A 15,906-nucleotide genomic window follows, 5' to 3' on the forward strand; every position below is an offset into this window, starting at 1 on the left:
AGGCTGGTGTTGAAACACTGTCACCAAGCCACTGGTTCTGTTTACACTGATATGTTACATTGAAGATATTATTCTCATTGGTAATTTGTTTGCTCGCCTTTTGCTGCCCAAAGTGTCTATATATCATCCATCTAACATGAAGGCAAAACAGAGAGGGAGTGAACCCTAACATTTTGATGCTGTAATGTATGCAATGGAAGCTCCAGACATTTGGACCAGCCGTGATTTGTCCCGTCATGTGCATGAGATGTCACAGATGTCAGATCAGAGCAGTCATGATCAAATGTAAAGCCTGCTCTGTCTCCTAAATTTACAGTTTCAGGCTTGGATTGCGACACGGTTGACATCATTTGATTTGCCTTCCCAGGAGCTTTGAGAGTGGTCCATTAGAGTTATTGCTGGTGGGGCGTAGTGCCAACCCAAACCGCATGTCCCCGTTACGCACAGACTCACCTGCTGAGGGAAATCTGGCTTCTTCAGATAAAGCCAAGTTTAAATGTACACATCGTTACATGTCCAACGTCAGACACAAATAAAAACTGTTGAGATTACTTTTTTTTTATCACAGAATGACAGGAGAGCCACAAAATTGAAATTTAAACAGTAAAAGACTATGAAGCATGATATAAAAACAATAAAAACAGCATAGAATATATGTAAGAAGACATTTAAAAAAAAAAACCTGAGGACTTAGGACTGAAAACTTATTAAAGTATTTTTGGGAGTATAATTTACTCAACTTTCAACCTTTTTCCTCGCAGTTTCAATTAGAGTTAAAAAGAAAACAACATCTATGTGTATGTTTTTTTTTTTTATAATGTTAAGTAAAAAAGCTTGAGACTCTCATTTGCTATTTACTGTGATCCCTCTCTATATGGCCGTTCATCGCTGTTTTGCAGATGTTTTCAGAGCAATTTTCCTTTTTTTGGTTGCTTTACATGTGCAATGGTTTCTGCATCCCGATTGACATTTGACTTTGTCAATCAATCCATTCAACTTTTCACATCTTTGATCGCAAGCAGATCCTTGCCCTTTCTAGAATGCAGAACTTACTTTCCTCGAAAAGTTTGAAATTTGAGAGTTTGAACACGATAAAAAGTGTGAAAATGTTTATGTCTGTCTGAATAAAATGTATAAAGTGTGGATTAACGAGTTTTACAGCTTTAAAACATTAATAATTTTTGTAAAAAACAAAGAAGACAACTTCATGGATTTCATCCATCGTGAGTTATTTTTAGAACGTAACTCCCACGATAAACAAGTATTCTAATGTTTGTAAAAACATTTGTGTATATTGGTTTTTGGGTAACTGTTCTATTATTTTAATTTGGAAGCTTAAAATACAATTTAAACTACTTGTAATCTTTGTATTCAATTGAATATGTACCCTCTAAAAATTAAATTGGCCAAAAATAATGCAAAAATAACAAATATAAATACTAAAGATATTGTTTTTTTTGGTTACTTTTTTTGCACATTTGCATATTTTTGTGGCAGTCACTTCTGACAGTCTGACAGTATAAAGGATTTTGGATGGATTATTATTAATTTTGGGGGGCACAAACAAATCCACAAGTTTAAAATATAAGAAAAGTTAAAGCTAAAAGGTACAATGCTGTATGTATGTTGCTTTTTCTGCATATTTTCATATGTTCATTTACTGATTTCTTTTAAAATAATGTCTATGTTTTTTCTCTTTTGTACATCTTTCTTCCCGCACGTTAAATCACCATGATACAGTTTCGTAAACTCTAGAGTATTTAGAGGTTTAAGATTATTAGTTCGTGGCAGATTCTTTGTAAAGGAAGCTTTAATGATTTGCTCTCTTATCCACCTGTTAGACACAGAGGATTTTTTCATTAGATCATTCAGCTTATAAGTACAAGATGCCACAGTCTCCTGAACACTAGTCTTTAATCTCCTGATACGCTAGTGTCTGTATCATGGATCAAAAACGGGACACACCACACTCAGTGAGGTTCCACAAAGCAGCTGTGAACCAAAAGAGACTATTTCTGGTTTCAGAAGGGGGTATTAAAGCAAATCAAGACAGAGACTGAAACCCAGCTGAAAATAGATAGGAAAAAATAAACCCGCAGCCAATCTTTCGTTTGCTGGAACTTCTCCTTATGGCCCTTGTTGTCTTCTTTTGAGATGGAGGCGCAACGTTGGAAGAAAGGGAGGAGGCGCGTGTGAAGCGTCAGAGGTTTGGCTGGAGAAAAACAAGAGGTGGAGGCCAGGCAGGCAAGCAGGACAGTGACATTCACGCGTAGCGACGTGGCGACACTGACAAGGTGTGCTCCCTGCCGTTCGGCCAAGCTGTTATCACAGTCGGCCCCCGTTTCCAGGTCGCAACCCTCAGTGGCGCCGGCATTATTGGGTCGCGGCTTGGTGCCACATCCCAGCCCTCAGCGCGGGCCAGCAATGCTATTGTCTAACAGGGAAGCGTGGCTTTCAGATACCGAACACTCACCCGCGCTCATTCAGGCTCACTGATCTGCCCTGGCAACCCCCCTAGCAACCACCTATCCTTCTTCGCCATGCTCAGACTGGAGCGCTGCGACCGGTGCGCATGCCTCGACACATCCGAGCTAATGGGACAAAACGAATGGCACACAAAAGGACAAAGGGCTCACAAGTGGGAAAAGTGTAACCAACAGGGGAAAAGAAAGATGAGCCTCAGAAGGCCAAAGTCGCACGGATGTAGTGCAGGATTTATCATGTACAGTCTGAAGATAAATGTGTGAAGGGAACGACTCCACATCTACAGGAATGATGAAAGGAACCCAGGGAACGTGTGGTGCATTTATCATTCAAAAGCGTCAGAATAATAAGGAAAAAAAAATTCTGCCAAAGTGAAGAAGGTTGGTTGTATATTTGTCTTCCTGCCCTTCAGCAATCATGCCACCCAATCAGTTATCTCGTCTTTGTGCTGCAGGCAATTTGCATCAGAAGACACAACAAACCACTGACACGAATATATGTCAACTGTTGACAAAGACCTCAGCTAAAAATATGCTTGGTTTTCTTTGCGTGAAAAAAAGGTTGGCACCTTTGGAGGAAGAGTTGGCCGTAAGTCAACCTCTGACCGACCCGACTCTGAAACTGAACTTGTTTTTGTGGGATCCGCTGAACCGGGAGTGGTATCTAACCAGAACAGTCCAAGACGTTGATGCCCCAGAGGTCAACTCATCCGTAGCAGAGAGGTTGAAGAGTGACAGTCGCTTCCTGATGCCATGGATGCGACACTGGTAGGGGGAGTGTCGGGGTGGGGCAGGTCTAGTTCAGACGCTGCATCACATGCAGATACATCTTCCGCTGTCCGACGCTGTTGCCTTATCGGCGAAGCAATGGCTTCGCGTCTTTTTAACGTGCAAAAGCTGCTCCTTTGTCAGCCTGTGAACACAAATCAATTCGAAGCAGCCAAAAGCCATCCAAGGTGGGAAGGGGTCCTCAGACAAGTCATGATGGAGCCTCTTTTAATTTCAGAAGCTGTGGTTTATCTCTTTTGACCAGGTCCAGCTCAGATGATTGGAGGCTGGACATTTTCTTACTAAAGGAACTGGAATCATTTGACTAAAACTGAGATAGAAACTAGATCAGGGGCTCTCCTATGTGACTTAATGTGGATAGTCAATAAACAGAAAAGCTAGTTGGTGAAAAACAACCAAAAAGAAGAAGAAAAGACTGAAAACAGAAAATTTCACACCAACTTTCTCATTAACAACCAACCCCCCTTTTGCTTTCTCTTCCTTGCATTTTTAAAGAGCCGTGAGGCCGTAGCCGGAGCGAATGAACCATGACCACAGGCAGATGCTCCCCACATCTCCCTCTCTCTCATCGCGCCCTTCCCACTTTACACCCTCCATTTCCCACAACTAGCTCGACATTGCCGTTGCTCAGAGACACACGGTGCTCTCAAATCGTCCTGAGTGGACTTTTTTTTTCAGTCACCCTAGCAGGTTAAAAGTGGACTGACACTGAGGACTTGTGAGGTAACATGTCTGTTTCTATGCTTTCCAGAATTAACCCACTACAACTTTTGTGTGACTTTTTTTTTGGCCCTCTCTAGTTACAGTGGCATTTTTTCCATTTGTAAACTGCCTTGTTCCCTTTGGGCAATTAAAGACCAAATAAGAACAGATGGAACAATTGTTTATTTTGGAACACCATAGACTATCAGAGAAAAAAGTTTATTTAAAAACGGAGGGAAACCGAAGCCTCATTTTTTTTAATCACAATAAAAAAACTTGCAGTAATAATTATTTTTATGCTGCATAATTTCATATAATATAAGTATTATACTTTTTAACTAGCAAAAAAATATTTCCTGTCAAGAATTGACTAATAATTTAACCCTTTCAAGCCTGAATTTATTTCCAATACTAAAAAACAAATCAGTTATAAACGGGTTAACTTCAAATCAGAAATAACTTAAAATTTTATATATATATATATATATATATATATATATATATATATATATATATATATATATATATATATATATATATATATATATATATATACAATATATATATATGTGTGTGTGTGTGTTTGTGTGTGGGTGTGTGGGTGTGTGTGTGTGGGTGTGTTTGGGAATTCTTAAGGTATCTAACTAATGGTAGAAATGCATTTTTACATAATCGGAATGTACTTCAAGTAGATTTAATGTAGACGTACCAATTGCTCAGTAAAAATTCATGAAGCAGTTTTCATATGTAAAAGCAGTAATGACACAGTTCTAACTATAAACAGACCGAAGACTACAATTGTAATAACTTTTTTTTGCGATTAATAAAAGGTTTAATCCGTTAGGCCTGTAGTAAATCAAAATATTTCAAAAGAAACTTTTAGAAATTATTATGGAAAATCGCAAAAACTTTGAACATGTACCTTTTTTTTCTCGAGTGTGGCAAGAGACAATTAAGTAAATGTAAAACACCTTCACTGATTGCTGTTTCCAAACCTTTTTCTTCGGCTGTGATTTGTCTGTCCTTTGCTCAATCGTGTGGTTTTTCAAGTGGAAAACACAAAAATAAATATAAAAATAAAGCTAATTTTTGTTATGTTGCTCTTTTTCTTGCCCATGTTAGCTAAAAGCATTACCTGGAATGAACTCCACGTACAAAGTGACACCCAAAGCATTCAAATAAGCAGGATTTGAAATTGTATATGAGTTTTTCGGATTACAAACATAAGCTCATACAAATCAAATTATGATTGAATAAACATGTGAAGCCTCTGGATGGATTAAGCCAAGATGAATAATTTTTATAAGCCAAAAGTGGGAATTTTTCCACTTTTTTTTTTAACCCTTCCTATTTCCCAGCTCTTTGACAGAGCGCTTGCATGACTTTTCTAATTCTCTCTCACTCACAGGACCTTTGGCAGATAATCCGTCCTTAGAAAAAGTCAGAGAGGCAGCGGCAAATTGAAACTACTCTATTGCGGTGTGTATCAGCCTCCATGTGGATGGCATGTTATTGCTTGAGACAAATTCTCTGTTTGGAGGTGGAGAGGAGGCTTCATGTTCTCTGTAAAGGATGTTCTGATAAAAAAAAAAGGTAGAGCCGATGAGGCGGCGGGCGAGAGGTGATACAGCGCACAGAGAAATTTCATTTCCTGCCTTGTAACGTAGAAAATAGCATCAGCTGGGAAAACCTGGCCAAGAGATGGGAGACTGCCCCCCCCCCCTCCCCACAAAACATTGATAACCGTTTGTTCATTTCCTGACAACAACAGGAAAAAAGGAATGAAATAGGTTTGCTTTTCTGTGGTTTTCATGTAGCAATGCTCTTAATCATAGAATCACCTATTATTGAAGGGGGGGGGGGGTGTTTGCTGCCTAGCTGAGAAAAAGAAGGGAAGGGGTCAAATTCTCCCACTTTTGTGTCGCTTAGCTTCTCTCTACTGGCTTGGATTTGCATTTTAATGGAAGGCTTTTATAGACTTCTCGGTGGCGTTGGTGGCACCGCAAGTGGCATCATTAAGAGAACTAAGCCGGATTAGAGGCGATGCTGAGGTCAGATACCCAAACGCCGAAACAGAACCAAGGCTTTATCCTCCGAGACGTGAGACGGAGACGAAGAGGCGACAAGATCGGAGAGGGAGAGGGAGAACCGCAGAGAATTCCCTTCTTATTTTTGTTTTTCAGCAGTGGAAGGAGAGCGAGTGGGAGAGAGACATGAGGGGAAAGAGGGGAGCCGGGCCGCAGTGAGGTGATGAATTGCTTGTAAAGTGGGTCCTCTTCAGCTGGAGGGTCTCTCTGATCACAGGTTTGCCTCCAACGGTGGTTTTTCATCGCGCCACGTAAGCCTAAAATAAGGGTATTTGCAAACTACTGTAGACCAGCAGAGGGGCTTGACCCAGGCTCCACCAGGCAACGCCCCCCATGAACTATAAAGGTTTTCTCCACAAAGACAGAAGCAGAATGTAGCGGGAATTTTCTAAAAGCGCTGGGTAAATTTCAAAAGTACAGCCCAAAGACAACCAAGAATAAAAGATGGAAGGTTGATGCTGAGTTTGACCTTGCAACTTCTTCAATTAAACATGTAACAACTGGCTGGTAAGTCTCTCTTTTACAAAAACAAAACACAATTGGACATGGCAATAAATGCACCAATTCCAACTTATACAACTTTAAAAACAACATTTTCTCAGTTTTAGCTATTTAAACAACAGTAAATAATCACCCTTGTGTGTTTCCTATTGTGTAACTGTATACCACGGTCCGGGGGAAGACCCGATTCTGATTGGCTGCTGGGTGTGGATTAAAAGGTGATCATGCACACCTCAAAAAGAAGTTCCGGTCACATAGCTTAAATCTTCTGTATTACTGCACCGGCTATTTTAAAACAAACTTCAACTTCATCATCTGCACAAAAACAAGCGCTATGAAGCGAACTTTATCTCTGAATTGAGGCTTTATTTGACCCATCATAACAAACAGCATAGATATCGCTTTCCTTTGCCTCTCCAGTCGAAGTCGGTGCCGATATTGTCATGTCACCATGACAACACACCGTACCATGTGACAAATAGTGCACTTTTTTGGAGAAAAAAGCGATCTAAACAGAAATAATAACAAGAATAAGGTACTAAAAAACTGATTGAATATTTATTTCTTTTGTAACTGGCCATGGTGTGAGTGGGATAATGGCCCTTAAAATGTACATTATCAGCGTTAACACACTTCGCGGAAGCAACCATCCTGCACTTTGTGTTGGACAGTTCTGGCTTCCACGGCGTGCGTTAATTTCTGATAATGCACACTTCGCCAGCCTTAATCCCTAACTTGATTTACAGGAATGGGTTACTCTCAGAACACTATAAAAACCAGTAGGTACTTCTGGTTGGGCATCCATAAAATTTTCCATCTAGCACGCTTAGATAGCACGGTCAACTATTGTTGGACAAAAACATTTTACCGGAAGTGTTAAAACAAACCAAACAATAAGAAACCTTAATACAAGATAAAGACAGATTTAAGGAACATCTATGAAGCTAAATAAGAATACTCCAGAAGCAAGAAAAAGCCCATGTTCAAAAAGGATTCTAATATGTTGTGAGAATATTAATCTAAAGGTAAATTCTATAACAAAGTCTCAAGTTTTTGTACTGTTTTGTTAATATATCACAATACTAGGACCAGTTTTTCATAAAGGATTTTAAAAATTCATTGTGCATTAAATTTGTCAAAGTAAAGAACTTTCACTACCCATTAAAGAAGCAGCAAAAAAACAACAAAATCTGCAAACTTTCTCTCTACTGATCTGCTGTCTTGTTTTCCAATTAACCTTTACAGAGCCAACCTTTGCATGGAAAAGCAACGGATCAATGCCCTCAGTGATAAACATCTGCGGAGCACCTATAACTGACTGGAAAAGTGGCTTTGTAAGTGCTGAGTAAATATTAACCAACCGGTGTTTGCCGACGGTCCACAGGTCTGATGCGTGCCAGGTGCTGATAGGAAGCGGAGGTCGCTGAACCGTTTGGAAGTGCTGTGGAAGCACTGGTATTTTGGAAAACTGTTGGAAACAGAAATCCAAGTTTAGGTCGACTTCTGCATAGTTTTTTACTGTTTTTATGCAACGAGAAGACTCCAGAAGCTGTAAAGCTAAGAAATCAACTCGGTCAAGAATGTTTTGAGGACAAACATTTGGTGTAAAGCTTCAATAACCTGCATTAAACTCCATAAAGTAAAGTTCTAAATTCATTTTTTGCTGTGAATTTCGAAATTTTAAAGGGATAAATCAGAGGTTATTATTACTTAGTCAATTCTCTTCTTGGCCAACTATAGACCAAAATCAAATGTCCCTTTTATTAAAAAAAATCCTAGAAAGAGTTGTAGTTAAGCAGCTTTACCGCCACCTACAGGACAACAGCCACTTTGAAGACTTCTAGTCTGGGTTTAGACCTCACCACAGTACGGAAACTGCACTAGTTAGATTCTCTAATGACTTATTACTGGCCTCAGAAAAGGAACTACTTTCTATTCTGGTGCTGTTAGACCTCAGTGCAGCCTTTGACACTATCGACCACAGTATTTTACTCCAAAGGTTAGAGTATGACATAGGGATCAGAGGATCTGCCCTCCAGTGGTTTAAATCCTATTTATCCGATAGGTACCAGTTTGCTAATGTAAATGGACAGTCCTCTCATTGCACTCCAGTTAGCTACGGAGTCCTACAGGGCTCAGTTTTAGGACCCATCCTGTTTATGCTTTCTATACTACCCCTAGGAAACATAATCAGGAAACACAGCATTGATTTTCGCTGTTATGCAGATGATACGCAGTTGTAATTATCTATTAAACCTGACCAGAATGACTATATAGAGAAACTGAATGCCTGCATCAGAGACATCAAGACCTGGTTGACAATTAATTACCTTCTCCTGTACCCAGAAAAAACTGAGGTTATTATACTAAGTCAGGTGTGGCTAACTCTGGTCCTCAAGAGCCTCAACCCTGCCTGTTTTCCAGCTCTCCCTAACCACCTTCCTGATGATTAGCTGACTCAAGTGATTTCAAATCCTGATTGACTGAACACACCTGATTTAGGTTATCAGCATCAAGCAGTCCAGGGAGAGCTGGAAAACAGACAAGCATGAGGCTCTTGAGGACCAGGGTTAGCCACCCCTGTACTAGGTCCTAAAAAACCTCAGAGATGCTCTGTCTGCTCAGATATTCTCCCTGGATTGTGTAAGTATAGCCTCCAATTCCACAGTCCGAAACCTAGGGGTTCTATTTGACCAGGATTTATCATTTAAGGCTCACATATCTCAGGCGTGCAAAACTGCATTTTTTCACCTGAGGAATATAGCTAAGATAAGAGATATACCCTCTAAAAGTGATGCTGAAAAACTCATCCATGCATTTGTTATGTCTAGACTGGATTACTGAAACTCTTTGTTAGTGGTGTGTCCTAAGGGTTCTTTAAGAAGTTTCAAGCTTGTTCAAATTGCAGCAGCTAGATTGTTAGCAGGAACTAGCAGAAGAGATCACATCCCTCCTGCGCTAGTTTCACTTCACTGGCTCCCAGTTGATTATAGAATCAAGTTTAAAATCCTCCTGCTTACCTATAAGGCCTTACATGGTATGGCCCTGTCCTATATTAAGGACCTCATAGTCCCTTACCATCCAAGTAGAACACTTCGCTCGCAAATTTTTAAAAAGCGTCAATTTTTAAAACTACAGTTGGAGGTAGAGCGTTTAGCCACCAAGCCCCTGTTTTATGGAATAAACTCCCAGCTCATTTAAGAGAGTCCGACACAGTTTCTACATTCAAAGTTAGACTTAAAGCATTCCTCTTTGGACAGGATTATTGTCGCTAGTGTTTTAGAGAATTTTTACCTTACTGTAAGTTTTTTAAATTAAACTTAACAATAACAATTAGTTGTCACTAGGCTGCTAGAAGTTTGAAGCTGGGGAAACTATGGTGCACTGGGGTTCTGTCCACTATTCTCATCTACTTCTACTCTCCTTCTCTCCTCAATTCTTGATCATTACTTATCATTTAGTTCTCCATGCCTCTGTTTGGTGCAGTGCGATTCATTTACTCTCCCTCTTTCCCACTCTTCTCCTGGGGAATAGTAGTGCTTCCAGATTCCAGTTGGCTCATCCGTGGTCCTGTACCTGACCGTGTACCTCATTTCTGGCTTCCCTCTACTACTGCTCCTACACCTGGCTGTGGATCCTGTCTCTGGCTCGTCTCGCGCCCCCAGCCGTCCCCCAACTTCATCTGGATGAAGATCATTTGCTGGAGTTTAAATATGTAGTTGTAGAGTTACATAAACTCATTCTCTCTAAGAGTTCTGGTAATCGCCTGTCTGTCCTGGGAGAGGATCCCTCCTTCATGTGGGCACCCCTGAGAGGTTTCTTTGTTTTTTCCGGAATCCGTTATTTTTAGGAGTTTTTCCTTACTGCGAAGGGGGGTCTAAGGGCAGGAATCAGTAAAAGAAGAAATACCAGCCTTGGACAATCAACAGTTGTGGACCCTTTTTACTTTTCCCCTACAGCATTACTTTATTATTAAAAAAAAAAAAATACAAAAAAAAATATTTAAAAAAGTAAAACAAATGATTAATCACTTATTTAAAATTGTTAAATTGATTGACTTTTAATGATATTACTTCACTTTCTCCAAAAATTGATAAATTGATTAAAAAATCTTTCCTAATGTAGCATAATTTTGCACGTTTTTAACTTTTGATCCTTGATGAAATTTTGCTATGAAAATTCCTGAAACAGTGTTGTTTCTACTTTACTGATATAGTATTATGTTTTATTCATATGAATGGCTTTTATAAGTAACATAATCTGCATATATTTCAGATGACTGATCTGCATTTGCCATGTTGATTTCTAAAATAGTTATTTTTGACGTAATACTTAAGTAATTCATCTTTGTCATGTGCTTTATCGATATTTTATGATTCTTAATTCTGTCTGATAAAAGCTAGGAACCGGATATTGATAAATCATGTAATAAAATGGTCATAGTATAACGGGGTGGGATTATATAAGTTCGCTTCCTTCCACTCCCTTTCAAGCAATATTTATTAATATGTCTAATTATCCTAAGTTTGATTAGTTACTGTATGAATGTATAACTGATCATTGTATTGCTGTTGTGTATTATTTCTACTTAATTGCTTGAAATAAACCATTTCAAATCAAATCAAAATTAAAAAGACGTAGGCTTCATCACTTGGAATTTCCTACCTAAAAGCTTCAAAGTATGTTTGCTTAGTTTTAAGCATGAACGTTTTGGTACAAGAACTTTTGGCGCCAACAACAAGATAACACAAGCTCTTTGAATTACCCTAACCGTTTATGTAATCAAGTCATTCCATTGTATTCTGATGCGGACAAAAGCAGTTTTCCATCCGCTTTAGCTTCACAATCCGTTGGAACAACGTTAATCGTCTAAATGGTTGAAGAGTTGTTCAAAGTGTGTTAAGGTGGGCGGATACATATATAAAAAGTGAAACTAACTGGTCCAAACCAAACAGCTCAGGGTGACGGCCCTTTTAATCCCACCCATTTATATTTGTGTTGTTTTTTGTTGTTGTGTGATGCCAGTTTTTTCAATAAACACACAAAATAAGAGAAATATGTAAAAACAAAAAAAAAACATGTGACTGTACCTTTATATCATATTGTAAAGAGATCACACTAAAAAAAACTGAAATCTAACCGACAAGGCAAAAAAAGAACATGTCAAGCACTCCTGTTGTTGATCTGCACACAACACAACCAGATGCTTTTGGTGCACATACAAAAGAGTGTGTTGTTCATGGGCCTAACACAGCTTACTGTGCAGAGATGAGCGGCCTGTCACTCAGCAGTCAGCCGGCCGTGGAGGTCACACCCCAACAGTTGCGGGAAGAAGAGATTATGTCTGTGTGTATTTATGTGTGTGTGTTTTCCTTAAAAAAAATTAAGCACAGATTATGCATTGTGATATCAAACTGGGTTAACGCAGCAGACTGTGTTTGCATACATGGACTTTCAGGTTTTAACTTTAATCCTTATGCACACTGAATCACCGGCTGATTTAGCACTTTTTTTAAAGTATTAGGCTAGAAGGCGAGGAGCTTTGTCTACCTGACAGAAAAGTCATGTTTATTTAAACTCCTGCCAATGTCCATTTGTCTTGATTTCTTCTTACCAGAACTTGATGTGCAATGTGAGTTCTACATTTTTCCCACTGCCATCCATGTTTTTAAAGCCTCTAAACAAATGTACTTGATTTGGAAGAATCTTTACAACAAAAAAATGTGTTTTTAATCCTTGTAGGACTAGAGACTACTAAAGAAAACATCATATTTAGACTTAGTTACACAAGAATAAGCATTAAGCTAATTCCTTCACAGAAGGAACCCAAAAGGGACGGAGGTTTGTGTGGAAATTAAATACAGAATTTAACGAATGATTGAAATCATTGAGGAAAACAACGCTTACCAGCTGCTCTGATTAATGGTCTCCTCTGGGATGATAAATTAAAGTTGAAAACTTTCAGTACAGATTATTACCCCCTGTATTCTTACTCATTTGAAAAGCTGCAGGCTTATTTTCCATTATGTTGATAATATGGGGACAGTTTACCAAAACACTTGGTACTAATTGTGTGCTGGTTCAAAAAGCCATTTTCTGTTAGAGTGCACAAATCCATTATGGCCTCATCTTTTGGCCGGATAATAGGGAATGAATGAAATGGGGGGGTGGGGGGGGGCTATAAGATACGGTTTGGGACCCCAGGGGATACACTATCTTACTGTGGAATTTTTGAGAAGTTTGGCTGATTTAGATGCATTTACCTTTCCTAAAAATGTATTTTGGGTACCGTGGCCAGACAACCCACCTTTCGAACATCTTCAGATTTTTCTAAAATTCTAAATAGTAGCATGGATCCATCTTCAAGGTTCTTAACAACTACGTCCAAAGAGTACGGATAATGTATTAAAAAAAAATGTTGTAGTACGCTCTAGCATTTGCATCCTGAATAAAAATATCAGACGTTTGTGTCGAAGAGTATTGTTCTGTTCCTCTTTAGATCAGTCATTTGTTTTGTAACACAATTCTAGCCAATTTGGTTATCGGTAAGATCAGCCTTAAGAATACTGTGGTTTTTACCAAAGAGTTCAGGGTCAGGGTTCACTTGCAAGCAAACTGAGACCTTTATTTTTAGACCAACCTGAGTTCTTCTACCAGCTTTCCGATGATACTAAGGAAATAAAATTTGATCCACGCTAAACTGTGAAAATGACCAAAGATTTGGCAGTATGTTTTTTTCAGGGGTGGTGTGGTGGTTAACACTCTCACCTCACAGTAAGAAGTGAGGAGATTTTATATTCGCCCCTTAACATGCATGTCCGAAGACATCCTTCATAGGTTATGTTATGGGGAATCAGGACAACCCAAGTGCAGGAATGAAGAGGCAAAGTGGAGTGAGGACCAAACAAGAAAACCACACTGCAACACCAACGGATTCTAACGCAAATAATTTTATGGGCTGATAATCAGAATCAGCTGATTCTGACGAGAAGAAAAGCAAATTCAAGTGGCGTAAAGCTACTTTTCTCCACATCAGAATCCTTTGGAATTATGTTAAATGCGTAAATGGTCAAAGATTTATGGTAGTTCACAGAGCAAGTGTTATTTTTCTGTTGCAGGCGACTGATTGGGTGTTAAAGGGTTAACTAACTAATCTAAATTCTCCTTTGGTGAAAATGTGAGTGTGTGTTGTTGTTTGTCTCTGTGTTGCCCTGTAATGGACTGGCAAACGTTCCAATCGCTGGGTAGGCTCCAGCAACCCTGTGAGCCCCGAACAGTAACAAAGCGGGTTCAAAAATTGGTGAATGTTTTTTCTCACTGCAAATGCACGAGCATTAGCATTTAACTTGCCGACTGAGTCCTGTAGAGTCTAAGACATCCTTGGTGGATTTGGACAACAGTGTCACTTATAGTTTCCTTTTTTAACCTGTTTTCATAAAGCTTAGACTTAAAAAAAATGTAATACCAACTTTTTGAGAACCAGATTTTACATGCAGCCAGTCCCCTATCGCTTCCTGAGATCTGTAAAAGTAGTTGTCAACCATTTCTACTTCTCTACTTCATTTGAAATTTGTTTTTGTTTGTGCCTCTCGTATTATCCCAATCCCCTTCAACACAAAAACAAACCTATCTGTGTCAGATAATTCATGAGTAAGCTGAGCCAAAGTGCGTCAGAAAGATTACAGCGCAGGTGCAATCACTGTGGTCGACCCACTGAGCTGATCTGATCATGATTAAATTATGCTTTGTGAAAGCGAGGTCCTTTGCCTCTCTTGCCAACTCAGTCGCAGCCAAATGATCAACATTGCAAACAAAAGTCAATAACCCCTATAGTGAGTCAATAAATACGTTATCTCTGTATTTGTTTTAACACAATGAAGTCAAACCACGAAGCAGAAATAATATTGAAATGTAGAAGAATGTGCGTAGGGGTTAGACAGCAGGGCAGGCCGCAGCAGGAGAGGTGAGAGGTGTCAGCTAATCTGCTGCAGGAAGATACAGATAAACAGCAACGACTCCAACAGCGTTGGATGTTGTACCCAGATGGCCTTGGAGCAGTTGGTGGCAGTAGGAGAGATTGAAATGATGGGGAGCAAAGGGTTCGCAATCTTGTGTTTATACTAGGTGTCATACGAAGTTTGACAACACTAACATAAAACCAAAAATAACTACCAAAAAAATGTAAAATTATATGGTGAAAAATACAAGAAATAAAATCGTATTTCAAAAATTGAAATAAGATCATGATTTATTTGTAGACCTCAGAAAAGGACATTGGTCCACAGCATCAGACATCTGTGGGGTCTAACAATAAGAAACTCAATTTTAAAACTATTTGAAAAGTATTTTTACATTGTTCCTCTGTTGTCTGGGATAACTCGTGACAACCGTTGGGTCCTGACTCTAGTTCAGCAACAGCACAAACAAAATGTGGGAGCGCTTTAATTAAAAAAACATTGTATCCTGTAGGAGCTGTCCACTGAAAGTTCCATGGCATAGTCCTTCAAAAGTCACTGGCAAAGTGGTTCTACTTTTCCTGTACGTCCTGGCCTAGAACACCCAATTTATCCACATTTATTCTGGCTAACAGTAAGAGTAGAATCTTTTTCTACCTTTGTACAGTCAACAAAATTGAAAGAAAAATCCATATGCAAGATTTTTCATATTCCAAAAAACCACTGCAACCACAAAATACATGGGAGATGAGCCTACTAATTACTAATTACATAGTATGCCATAAATTCAATAAACAAGATAGTAGAAGTGATTCATAAATAGCCTTTAATCGTCCGCTGTAAAGAAGTCACTTTGTTGACTGGAGAGACTGCACTTTCAAATTACTTGGTGATACTGAAAACCCTTTTAAGTCATTTTCAGGAATATTTATCCTTTAACACTGGAGTTTTAGTTCCAGTGTTGACACTCTCTTGACTACCATAACTCTTCGACCGTTTATGCAATTAACATACTTCCGCTGAATTCTGCAGTGAAGAAAAGCAGCTTTATGTAGTAATGCAACTGTTTACAAGTTTAGTGAATTGCTTCCGCAATCAACCTACATCCGCTGATATGGTCGCAGAGAAAAGCAGCTTTGCTCCGGTATGCAACACCTTACATTGGTAATGTGTTGCGTATTGGCGAAAAGCCCCTTATCGTCAAGTCAAAATCAACTGATCTACATTGATCACATGAACAGTTGAGGAGCTACGGTGTGTCAGAGGACATGTGTTACATTATATAAATGTCACCCGTAACATCTCCGTAACATTGATGTTAAAGGGTTAAAGTAGTTTTAAATCAAAATGCGATTTTTTGATGTAGCCGAAACTGTTGTAGTTGCAAAG

At 39.0% G+C, this 15,906-nt stretch overlaps 1 protein-coding gene and 1 long non-coding RNA gene across 4 annotated transcripts in view; one reads left to right on the top strand and one right to left on the bottom strand.

The window, feature by feature from the left end:
• The window catches only part of LOC101169423 (acyl-CoA-binding protein), a 192,868-nt gene that overhangs the window by 166,914 nt on the left and 10,048 nt on the right, over window positions 1-15,906 (bottom strand). For 2 of the 3 annotated variants that reach the window (XM_078942851.1, XM_078942838.1), the window contains exon 4: window positions 7,924-8,030. The exons of the other annotated variant lie outside the window; for it this stretch is intronic. In XM_078942851.1, the coding sequence (XP_078798977.1) occupies window positions 7,924-8,030 (107 nt within the window). The remainder of the gene's footprint in view (window positions 1-7,923; window positions 8,031-15,906) is intronic. 3 annotated transcript variants of the gene reach the window in all.
• LOC144990145 (uncharacterized) lies at window positions 6,428-10,236 on the top strand. Its single transcript, XR_013654107.1, has 3 exons — window positions 6,428-6,568; window positions 7,808-7,896; window positions 10,097-10,236. It is a non-coding gene; the product is annotated as an uncharacterized LOC144990145 (long non-coding RNA).

This window comes from Oryzias latipes, chromosome 2 (assembly GCF_053564925.1).
Source record: "Oryzias latipes strain Hd-rR chromosome 2, Olatipes_Hd-rR_3.1".
Classification (NCBI taxonomy): Eukaryota; Metazoa; Chordata; class Actinopteri; order Beloniformes; family Adrianichthyidae; genus Oryzias; species Oryzias latipes.